Source organism: Colletotrichum karsti, assembly GCF_011947395.1.
Source record: "Colletotrichum karsti strain CkLH20 chromosome Unknown Scaffold21, whole genome shotgun sequence".
Taxonomy (NCBI): Eukaryota; Fungi; Ascomycota; class Sordariomycetes; order Glomerellales; family Glomerellaceae; genus Colletotrichum; species Colletotrichum karsti.
The window spans coordinates 576373-587417 of NW_024065921.1; the positions used below are offsets into that span (position 1 = coordinate 576373).

Genomic DNA, 11045 nt, shown 5'->3' on the forward strand with positions numbered 1-11045 from the left:
GATTGGTAGGCTGAAGGGTGAGAGAAATATGTCGGTGTGAGGTGATGTAGCAGTAGTAAGGTGTAAATCAGCCAATGAGGGGCACTGATGGAGGCGATGTACTTCGTGAAGACAAGATCTGATATCACTGAGGTTGTTGGAATCTACCTGAGCAGGAGACCAGGGATGATGAGGGTGGTGATCTGGGATCGGAAGCGAGAGTGGGCATGAGGGGATGTCAATGGTATTTAACAAAGACGAGTAAGAACGCAAGCAATGACACAGGTTAGCAGCAAGACGGATGTGGCAATGGCAAAGAAAGCACCGTTGGGAAGACCCGGGATGGTGGGATGCATGTCGTTCGACGGCCTTCCTGGACCTTGCATTGGTGGGGTTGCCAGCTTGTGGGGTGCTTTCACCAACTGACGGCCTGCAGGACGGGCAGGGCCACCGCCATCCAGCTGCCAGCCCACCCATCCCCGGACTTGACCACCTCCATTCTTCGCTGTGCCCGCGTTACGTGCCTAGCCGGGTGGCATTATGCAGGGCGCTACACCTCTTACGGGTGCTCGCGGGAACTGGTTTCTTGGATGCGGGCCGACGTCATTCCAAACCTGAAGACCTCAGGCCCGGCCGTCTGTCGTTGTCGCCCAAAAGAACTCTTCGCTTGTGTCCGTCGCCGATGAATCAGAATACCGATGATCACTGCTTGCTGCTGATCGAAGAGGATCGTCAACGTGGCGGGACTGGTCTCTTGACGGTCTCGACTCGACCCCATCAGTCATTGTTCTGGAAGATGGCCATCTCAAAGTGTCTTCTTTCAGGATATTGAACCGTCTCCGATGGTCCCGGCTAGGCTGCCTAGTGATTGGGGTTCTGGACGTCAGCCATGTCTTACTTAGTCTCAGGCACCTTCGATGTATCCGTAGGCCACTGTTGGCAACATCTGTCGGGGGCAGGAAAATCCCCGCGTGTATGTCCAAAGGGCATCGATTGGTGCATTTATCTCCAACCCGCCAGACCATTCCCGGAACGCCACTGCGAAAAAACAACCGCCCGCCTGTCAGCCTTGAGACGTGGCTGCCTTCAAGCTCTGCCAAATACACTCCGCCAGATAACAGTGATGCGAGGAAACAAAGAGCGTTGCATCGTGAACTCCTTCCTCGCACTGCTCACAGTGTTCTCTGTCTCTCTCTCTCTCTCTCGCTCTGAAGTAGCCAACAGGTCATCGAGATATGCACTCTGCACCAAAAACACCGGCGCTGCTAGATCCAAGGCCGCCGAGTGCCGTTAAGCCCCAAGCCAAAGCCGCAGATTCCCAATCCAAATCATCGTCTGGCAGCTCGTCCCCTTCGACCGCAGAGCGGCTTTCCGCAGGGCTCGGCTCGTAAGTAGCCTCCGGCGCATCGTCGGGGGTTGCCGCAGCTTTCTGTGCACGGGTTCGGCGGTTCCCTTTAGCCATAGGGGTTTCCGAAATTGTCATCTCGTCGGACTTCGCATTTGCTGAACGGCCCTTGTGTCGCGTGTGGAGGGCGCCGTCGTTGTCGTCCGTTTCCGATTCCGGAGTTGATTTGTCGTTACTTTCCAGCAGTCTGGTCGGTGGCTGCGCCTTCGGGGCTTTCTTCAGGGCGAACGGAGTCGAGGAGGCTAGAACATCGTTCACGTCGAGCGCACGTGTGGCAGCCCACAGTCCTTGGCTGGCACCGCTGAGCAAAACGTCCCATGCCACGCCTGCTACGACGGGATGGTCGGATGCCGATCCCAACACCTTGCCGAGAGCCGTTGTCGTTCGCTCCCACGTCGACCGCTCCTCTCTGTCAAAAGGGAGGAATCGGCTATGACGGTGATAATGAGCGTCCGGCGCGTTGTACAACAGGCCAAGAGCTGTCCCTTTGACATGGAAGGCGAAGCTCGCCGTAGATAAGAATCGGAATAGCTCGACGACAATCCCATACGCGCCGTGGTGGTTGGAGTATACTGTTCCCCAACTGATCGGGACAACGGCGGGGATCATGAGGGGAGCAAATGTGAGCATCCGACTGGAGAATGCGATGTTGGCAAACGTTGACGTCCCCGCAGTTGATGGAGCCCAGTAAACCAGGACATATTTCAGACAGAAAGACGCGAGGAATAGCGCCGGATGTGGGAACCAGTTGATAGGTTTCGGGGGGAAGACTTTGTTGCGAAGGCGTCCGAATGTCGTCGTTGGCTGCATTCCAGATTCAGCCCCGGCTGGGGTCGGCGTAAGAAGAAGCGCCAGGTAAAAGAGATTCTGCGCGAAGGATAAGTTCACGAGATGGGCTAACGCAAGGTAAGCCCAGAGAGAAGGGATGTGCCTTCTTCCTCCTTCGACAGCCAACAACAAGCTCCATGACACCGTCGCAAGATCGATCTGCTGTCCCCACCAGAACCGGCGAGCCTTCTCCGCAATGATCTCGAGAGCATCCAAGTGCACTGGGGTGTCGGTCAACCAGCGACCAATGTGGACTTGAGTCGCGTTCTCGCCGAAAGGCAAGACGCCGTTATTTCCGTAGAAACTGACATAAGTAAGTGAGCTGGACAAAGAATCAGGTCAGAAGCAATCAACCTAGTTGGGGCTTCAACCCCGCGCTGATCGGCCCAGACTCGGTATGAGAGCTTCGCATAGCTCCAAGTCCAGTAGCTTGCGACAGACAAGCTCACAACAGCCAAACTGGAGAAGAGTGGTGCAATAGTCGACCGTCGGACGAGCCTCGCTCTTGTGCCTTGGGATGGCGGGAGATCTCGGTATGACGTGTAGAGACTCTGGGCGACAGTGAAGCCTAGATATGCTACCGCCACCGCGTGGCCGCCTACCAAGCTCAAAGGCAGGTATCTGTGATGTGTCAGAAAGGCTCATGGCTATGGACTAGAAAATGAATGTCAACACACTTCACTTCCGGCTCCAAGGGCACTGGCGCCATCTTTCACACTTCCTTGAGACCGATGTTTTTCTGTTCAGTGTTTGAGGATCGACCAAGAAGGCCGACTCAAAATAAGGGAGATTTAAGGTCGAGGCCGACCTATAGCCTCGAGGGATGCACATCCAGCGCGCGTCATCGTCACACAACAACATCCGTTCCTTGGAAGCTCAGTCGTTAGGCTGCCGCTGTTGATGGTCGCAGGCGACCTGTACAGCTACCTGAGCATTGGGCAAGACGCATCCCGCGTCATTGTAGTGGTACCGAGCAGGGTTTCTGCCGCAAGGGTGGGTCACATTTAGTGCACGGTTCAATGGAGGCCGGAGAAACACAGACCACGTGACAGCGGCATCACTGGTAGCGCCGAGCCCCAATCAGCCCCACCCCTGGTCGACCATAAAATCTCTGCCATCGATGCGAATTGTAGAAATCTTCTTCTTTCTTCACTACATCAGTTGGGTTAAACTTACACCGTCATGTGTAAATTTAATTCTAATGGCGGCTCCGCATAGCGGCTTGCTGAGGGTTGTCCTGATCTCCGTGGATTTCCTTCCGTTCCCGGCCCCCTAAAGTAAACACCATGTGAACACCTTTCCTTATCAGCCGAGTACGACGATTCTTCCTGGTATTTGACTGTGGGGTGGTCTCAACAAATCCTTTGCCCGATGCTAAGCTTATTGCTCTCGAAAGCATTCGGACCAAATTCTATAAAACAAAATCCTCGACGTCTCGGATCCAGTCCATCTGGCCCAACATGTGCCCGGCCTGGTTGCATGTGTTCCCAGCTGTATGGAGGTCGACAGAGCGATGTTTGACCAGTCCCGCTCTGCCATAGCTCAGACTACCTTAAACAGGGATACCTCCGCTTCTTGACTGACGAACACCGCGTTCCTTTACTTCACTGCGATCTGACGTTCGCGCACCGGTGATATCACTGATTGAAGAGTGGGGCACGGCTCGAAGAGTCTGGAGAACAAGTCGTAGGTGTTTATGATGCCCAAAGTAAAGCTCCTCGCAATATCCTCTTCAACTCTACATATTCCCTCGCTAATCCCAAAAGTTTTTCCTGTGGCGGCTGGGGTATGCGAATCATTATCCCGCTCGCTTTCTAACAGCTCAGATGCCAGATACCTGCGCTTCAAACGTACGCCCTGCCTCCTCCAGCATGGCCCTTCTTCCAGATTAGGTAAACGAGGCCCATCGTGGCCAACGCAAATCCAAATGTCACAAACTGCATTGCCTGATCGGCAGTGGCTCTCTTGCAGTTGTCGAGAAGTTGATCTTCACTTGAATACGAGGTCCATTGATCGTTCACTCTGTACCTTCCTCGATTGATGATGGCGTTATCCAGTATCTTCTGCGACCCATCAGCTGTGGTGGGATCGCAGGTAACCCCTTGGATGCCGATAGCGATGGCCTATCGATTCGTCAGTGCTGGATAAGTCGATGAGGCAAGGCTATATGCGTACAATACCACCGGCGAGGAGCAACAATCCACTGACGGCATCGGCAGCCACGACGATGAGAGCCGGGATAAAATCGAAGAAGGTTGCAATCGCACCCAGGAGGGCGACAGCCAGCCCAAATCCACCAGTGAATACGCTGTATTTGGTGGTCGTAGGAGGGTCGGAATATTGATTCCAGTCTTGGGGCCTATCATTCTTGGACCGAACCTTCATCAGCTCGACCGATAATGCAAGGACGACGATTGCCATTATGCCCTGCTGACTGTCAGTTTCGTTGGGACCAATATCTGGTGTATGTCACGGCCTAGCCTTTCACTTACCTGAAGAGCCCACAGGCCAAGACTGACGAACTTAAGCATCGTGTTCAATAATACGACGAAGAGAGTGAGGATGTATGTCTGAGTTCCAAACGTCTCGATGGTCGAAATGATGGAGTGCGACAGGGTCTTTTAAATACAGATGTGCCAAGGACTTTCAGCGGCACATATTTGAAACATGCAATAATATGACGGGGAAGCAAACACCAAGAATAGCATGGGAATGCAGCTTGCTCTCCGAGTATGTGACTCAGTCACGTCGTTGGGTGATGGCAGTCTGGTGACACCAGGGACCAACGACCATCGACCTCATCCCCCAGCCCCCAATGCACCCTTATTAGTGGCACAGGACTATTTTCCCCGTCTCAGCGACTAAACCAGTGGCACATTGATGAGGATCATGCATGTTTGTGACCAAGAGCAAGGCACAGCTCCTCCGAGTCGGCAGCTTGCAGACCAGCCAGCGGGCGGGCGTCCTAGGCGCTTGTCGGGCTAGACATCCATCGCGACACAAGGCTTGCCTCGCCTGCCCTTGAAGGATGCCTTGCATCAAACTCTAGCCACTGTGATTGCGCAGAGAGCTCAACGTGAGCTCGCGCGGAAGCCTGTCTCGGACGAAATCAGATCAGCACGGCGAAGGCATACCATGGCAGCACCGGAGGATTTCTGGAACGGGTAGGCTTGCACGCTTGTAGGGGTTGTGGCCAAAGAACAAACATCACCATTCACAGTGGGCTGAGCCACCGTGATCAACACAGACTGGACGCTGGTTGAACATGTTGGTGCCGGGATGGCATGTAGTCAAGACTTGCTTCTCGCTAATTTAAGACGATTTTGGGCAGTGCTTTTGCGTCCTGCCTGCTGGCAGCCGTACCGCCTGCACACCCAGCCTATCGTTTGGTCCTTGTGGAGCCCGGCCGCAAACGCTCGGAGATCGTCCAATCTGCTCCTCCACGATCCATCATCCTAGCCCGTTTGATTATCTAAGACACATAATAAGTCCGTGCACTATTCGATGACTCAGCAAGAAAAATCCCCACGATGACGGCCTCAGCAGGGCACGTGCCGGGCGTGGCGGGCACAGGTCAGAACTGATCCGGAGCGGGAAATTCCAGAGTCCAAAATCGACACCTCTGAGCGATAACCGGAATAAGTGGATACCAACCAAATTCCGCAGGTTGCATCCGTCACCTTCCAGCAACTGGAACGCACGGTCCAAGTCGCGACTGTGTGCCCAAATTTTTTCGATAGCTTCCATCATCGGCCGACAAGCCCACCTCTTCTACCCTTTGACCAACTCCGATCTCCGACATCAATCCATCCGCTCACCTAGTCCACAATCTTCGCCATGTCGTCGCTTTGGGATACGTTTTCTGGACGCAAGTCCTCTCAGAAGGAGACGGGGGCTTCGAACGGCCCTACCCCCACCCAAGAATCCTCAACCCTCCAGACGTCGCCTACCCACTTTGACCCTTCAGCAGGATCTGGTGTCGAGTCTTTCCTTCAGAGCTCTTCCTTCGCGGACCCCGCGCAACTACACCCTCTTTCTGGCCTGAACAAGGACACCCTCGAATACCTCTCCCTCGAAGACGCGGCTCTGACCGATGTGCCCGGCGGCCAGTCCGTTCTCCCCTCCCGAGGCTTTACAGACGATCTCTGCTACGGAACCGGTGTCACATACTTGGCGGCCTTGTCGATAGGAGGAGCCTGGGGTCTTCAGGAGGGCCTCAGGAGGTCTGCTGGCCAGCCCCCGAAGCTGCGTCTGAACTCGATCCTCAACGCCGTCACTCGTCGCGGCCCCTTCCTCGGCAACTCAGCAGGCGTTGTCGCTATCACCTACAACCTCTTTAACTCTAGCATCGGCTACTTCAGAGGGAAGCATGATGCTGCCAATACTATCTTGGCTGGCGCGTTGAGTGGAATGGTTTTCAAGAGCACCAGAGGGGTGCGGCCCATGTTGATTTCTGGTGGTATCGTGGCCTCTGTGGCTGGTGCTTGGGCGGTAAGTCATGTACCCGAGGGAGATTTGAATCTTCCGTAATTAACGTCTCGTGCAGGTTGTTCGCCGAACTTTCTTTGCCATTCCGGAGCCGTCTATGTCTTCGGAGCACGCCCACTTGTAATTTCACGACATAAACCCCTCACGAACTATCATCGTTGAATCCCAGCCCATAATGAAAACACCCTATTCTCCACGGATCATCATGGATCTGTGGGCGAAATGCTCATTGATACGAGCTTCTTCTGTCTGTTGTTTGAGTATGAAAAATAGAGCGCCTTAGAGGAGTCTTGGGCATTGCGACGGACGATCTCTCCTCTAGTGGACCCGTGTATAGTATTTGGAAGGAGCATTAGAAGACCGCATCACCAGGTGGTGGGCGTTCGGTACCTGTCAACACAAAAAGACGTTTAACACAATTCTGTGACGTTCTGTCATGGCGGCAGCTTCTCTCTTATGACTTCGTCATGACACGGGGACGGTTCAGTAGCTTCGCAGGATACGGGCTATCTCAGGCTATCTTCCACGTGCAAGGCATCCGCACTGTCTTCCTCTCCGCCCATCGCTCCTACACCGCCACCGTAGCCTATACTGGCATCGAGGGCTCTTATCTTGGCGTTCATCGAGAATGCTGCCAACCCAACGAACCTAGCTGAGGTGAGGGCGAACAACACTTGGTTCGCGGACCTGGACAAGAAGTACCGATGGAAGTGCAAAGTCTTCGATGCGACGAGCCAGTCTCCGAGTCTAAGGTTTGAAAATCCTAGAAGCGGAGAGCAAGAAGAACAGCAAGAAACTTAGTGCAGTGGCAGGACCTTTGCGATAGCAAAGGTCACCATATGTCGTCTTCCAACAAGCAATGGACTGACCATCTACAGATCTGAAGTCTTCGAATGGATCAAGAGCTGTCCAGATTTAGAAGATTCGAAGGCAGCCTGTCATAGATCGTTTCCAAGGACCGATTCATCTAACCAAGCGTAAGTGGCTCAAGAGCGGACTAAAGCACCTGACGATGGACGAAAGTAAATTCCGACCCTATCGTAGAGGATTTCGGGTTGCGCTCTTTTCAGATTACAGCGTGGAACTGTTTTATTTCCCTTGTTGTTTCATTCTACGGTCATTGTTGTCGAACGCTGCTTTGTATGGCACAGTAATTTGTGTTGACTGTTTCGGTAGGTAGTATGTGCATATCAACTGCTGCAGCACAAAATGTACAGCCCTCTTGTTAAAGGTATTAAAAAAGGATGAACTTTCTGCTAAGGTACGGATTGATGTAAAAAGCATTGTCCATGCTACCAGCTAATTTATTCGAATGACGCTCTGTATGGTTGTTGGCTTTTTGAGGAAGGAACCCCTGGATTTGCTCGGCCGCCTGTTCTCACAGGTCTTCTCTCGAGTTTCCATTGTCCCTTGCACCACATCTTCGACTCGGGAGCATCGCATCCTTTCCGGACAAACGTCTTCTTTACACCTCCTCCGTACGAAGCATTGTCAAAATGTGTGGTTGCTGGCCGTTCTCGGGTGCCCATTACGACAACGAAGACCCTCCACACGTTTATCGCTACGTCTGGGATGGCCAGAAATATGTCATGGAGATGGTGAGTATTCTTTTTCTTCATTCTTGGCGGTTTTTCATGCTATCTCTCCTGCTCCGGCCCCAAACATGTTTCGAAACCCGCGTCTGCAACCAAGTGTTTATCGCCCTTTTCTGCTGTCTCTGGCCCTTTCGCCTCCATTGGCCTGTGCAGCTTCACCAGAAGGACTGGACTGGACTGGAAGGCCAGCCGCAGAGACCTGATCCGCTTGAGATAAGTCAGGCTTCAATGAGCCTCAATGCGTCTGGGTGAAAGTGCTCAGGAATTATTGATGATGGACCTAATGGTTCCGCATTCTTCCTCCTCCCCAACACCCACTCTTTCAAGAAATCCCCTCTTGGTCCCATTCACCTTGGCTGGAGTTGAGGTAAACACCATCATCTCCTTCCCAATAAAGACATTCTTATTCCGGAATATTCTTCTCTTCGAATCTCGACTCTGCCAGGAAAGACCAAAACCACAAACCAACCTTCAGGAGACGACGAAAAAATTCAACTCCAGCATCAATACTCTCTAATACCACAAAAGTCGGCCACCAATATCGAATATGAAGTCTCCCAAGGTCAAGACTAGTGCCAACAACACTGGTGGGCCGCGCAAAGTTCAATTCAAGGAGAGCAACAACAATTCCGGTGGCTCCTTCCCCGTCACTCAGGGACCGGAGACCTCAACCGCTCCTGCCCCTGGCAACCACGAAGACGTCGAGGAGTCCAGCAACGTTTTCATCCACACCTCTACCAATCCTTCTGCCTCGGTTCATCAGTACCACCCAGGCTACAACCTCCCTCCTCCAACACCTTTCGGCCAGGTCCCTCAACCTGCTTACGGCCCTTTCATCCCCTCTACCGCGACTCATCCCGCCTTCACCGCCGAAGCAACATCTTTCGCGCCCTTTGGCAAATTCAATCCGTTCGGACTACAAGCTCCTGCCTACGTAAACATGGCCGACTACCAGAACGTCGCTCCGCCTCCCGGTGGCCTTCACTTCCAGCCGCCCGTCCCCGACACCACTTACGGCCCCATGCAGCACGTCTACGTGCCTCGCTTCGACAACGGCGCCCCTCCTCCCTCTTCTGGCTATGCCTACCATGTCGGTCTTCCTCAGCTCCAGGTTCTTCCATTTGCTCCTGTTCATATCGCGCCGAAGCCTGCCGCCATTTTTCTCAGCGCACCCCTCGTCATACATTACTATGCAAGTCACCAAAAGCTGCTCAGATGCCGGACTTCGTGTACTGCGAATGGAACCAAGTGGTTTTCTATCACCCGGTCTTTGATATTCCATCGCGAATCGGTCTTTTCTTGTTTCATCTCAGCTTCATATCGATTTGCAAGGACTGACGCTGACTCTCTGAATTATAGCAGCCGCCCCCCAACAACGTCACCTACATCGGCCAGGCCGCTCCCCCCAACCCGCCCATCATGATAGCTCAGCAGCCGGCCATGCAGCCTGGAATGGCGTATCAGACTCCGCCCATCATGCTTCAGGGCCATGCTCCTGTCGCCATGAACGGTCCTCCTGTTTTTCAGGGACATGCTCCCATGGGCATGGGCATGAACATGGGTCCCAACATGGGCGGTGGCGGCGTTCCCGCGTTTGCAGGTAATGCCGGTCTTCCTCCTGATGTCACTGGCTTCGGCAAGACGGCCGGTGAGGTCGCTATGGAGCAGGCGCAGTTCGCGTATGCGAACGGCCTCTTCGAGCCTCAGGACTTCAAGCCTGCTGATGACGACCCGTCTCGCTATTACCCTGTTCGAGAGGTTGACGGTAATTGGACTCAGCGCAATCGTTTCACTATTGACAACCTCGGCGACTGTCGCTGGTACGTCACCAACGAAGGCTACTTCTACGCCGTCCGCCTTCCCAACTAGGGCATCTGCTTGTTGTCGGTAAGAAGAGGCTCCCCGCGGCCACTCGTATCATTCTCTAACCCTGTGTATAGACATTCGGCATAGCCGATCACCGAGACTTGATTGGAGGGTGATGATTTCTACGAACTTGCTTGTAAGTATCGAAATGAGCACCGCTGAGTATGAGCAGTCACTGGAACTAACAGATGCCTCCGGACTTCTGGCATACCACCGCGGGCCTTCCTCTCTCACACCATTGACTTCCCCATGAGGATTTCTCAGCCCGACTTTTTCGACACAAGGTAATATCGTACGTCAAGAAAATTTCAGGGTATTATGCTCACTCTAATCCAGATATGCAACACCGTCAAAGCTTCGTAAGTAAAGATCGGTCGTTCGAGATGAGTGGCGGAAAGGATCGGGATATTGGATGATGATGGGGGAAGACTGGATGACACGGCTCTTTGTTATGATTATGGCACTTTGGGACAACATTCGTCTTGGACGTGACTCGCGGAGGGATTCGACCGGTAGCTCTCTTGGTAGTCAAGGCGTGGACTGGCATCTATCTCTACCCGTGTCATCTTTCGAGCACTCGATCGAGATCCAGCCCTCGCCAGAAACTTTACCTTAGAATCCATCGGAATTTCAAGATGAACATCGAGAATACTCTGCAAGTACACAGAATCGCAGCAAGTCGTGCGCATGATAGCATAGCAGGTTAACCAGCCTAATTGCCACCTTGATTTTGAAGTGTGGATAGTGAGGCCGAGAAACGCAAAACCAAGGTGAGTTAAATTTTGGAATCATCATATGTGTTAAAATGAATAGAAGGAGCTCGAAAAAGGGGGGGGGGGAGGGGGGGGAGGTCTAGGCAGGTGAAGGCACAACATGTGGTTCTT

At 53.2% G+C, this 11045-nt stretch overlaps 3 protein-coding genes across 3 annotated transcripts; 2 read left to right on the forward strand and 1 right to left on the reverse strand.

Annotated features, from left to right (window-relative positions):
- Positions 1 to 1204: 1204 nt before the first annotated feature.
- Positions 1205 to 4827, reverse strand: CkaCkLH20_06988 (uncharacterized protein; the record flags this gene model as incomplete). The annotated part of the gene is made up of 4 exons (XM_038889705.1): positions 1205 to 2534; positions 4067 to 4335; positions 4388 to 4639; positions 4705 to 4827. 4 exons carry the CDS (start codon positions 4825 to 4827, stop codon positions 1205 to 1207), a joined length of 1974 nt encoding a protein of 657 aa, XP_038745068.1.
- Positions 4828 to 6049: 1222 nt separating this feature from the next.
- On the forward strand, positions 6050 to 6824 carry CkaCkLH20_06989 (mitochondrial import inner membrane translocase subunit tim23; the record flags this gene model as incomplete). Its single annotated transcript, XM_038889706.1, has 2 exons — positions 6050 to 6703; positions 6759 to 6824. 2 exons carry the CDS (start codon positions 6050 to 6052, stop codon positions 6822 to 6824), a joined length of 720 nt encoding a protein of 239 aa, XP_038745069.1.
- A 2018-nt stretch (positions 6825 to 8842) lies between these two features.
- Positions 8843 to 10164, forward strand: CkaCkLH20_06990 (uncharacterized protein; the record flags this gene model as incomplete). The annotated part of the gene is made up of 2 exons (XM_038889707.1): positions 8843 to 9385; positions 9655 to 10164. The coding sequence occupies 2 exons, from the start codon at positions 8843 to 8845 to the stop codon at positions 10162 to 10164; spliced, it is 1053 nt and encodes a 350-aa protein (XP_038745070.1).
- Between the last annotated feature and the right edge of the window lie 881 nt (positions 10165 to 11045).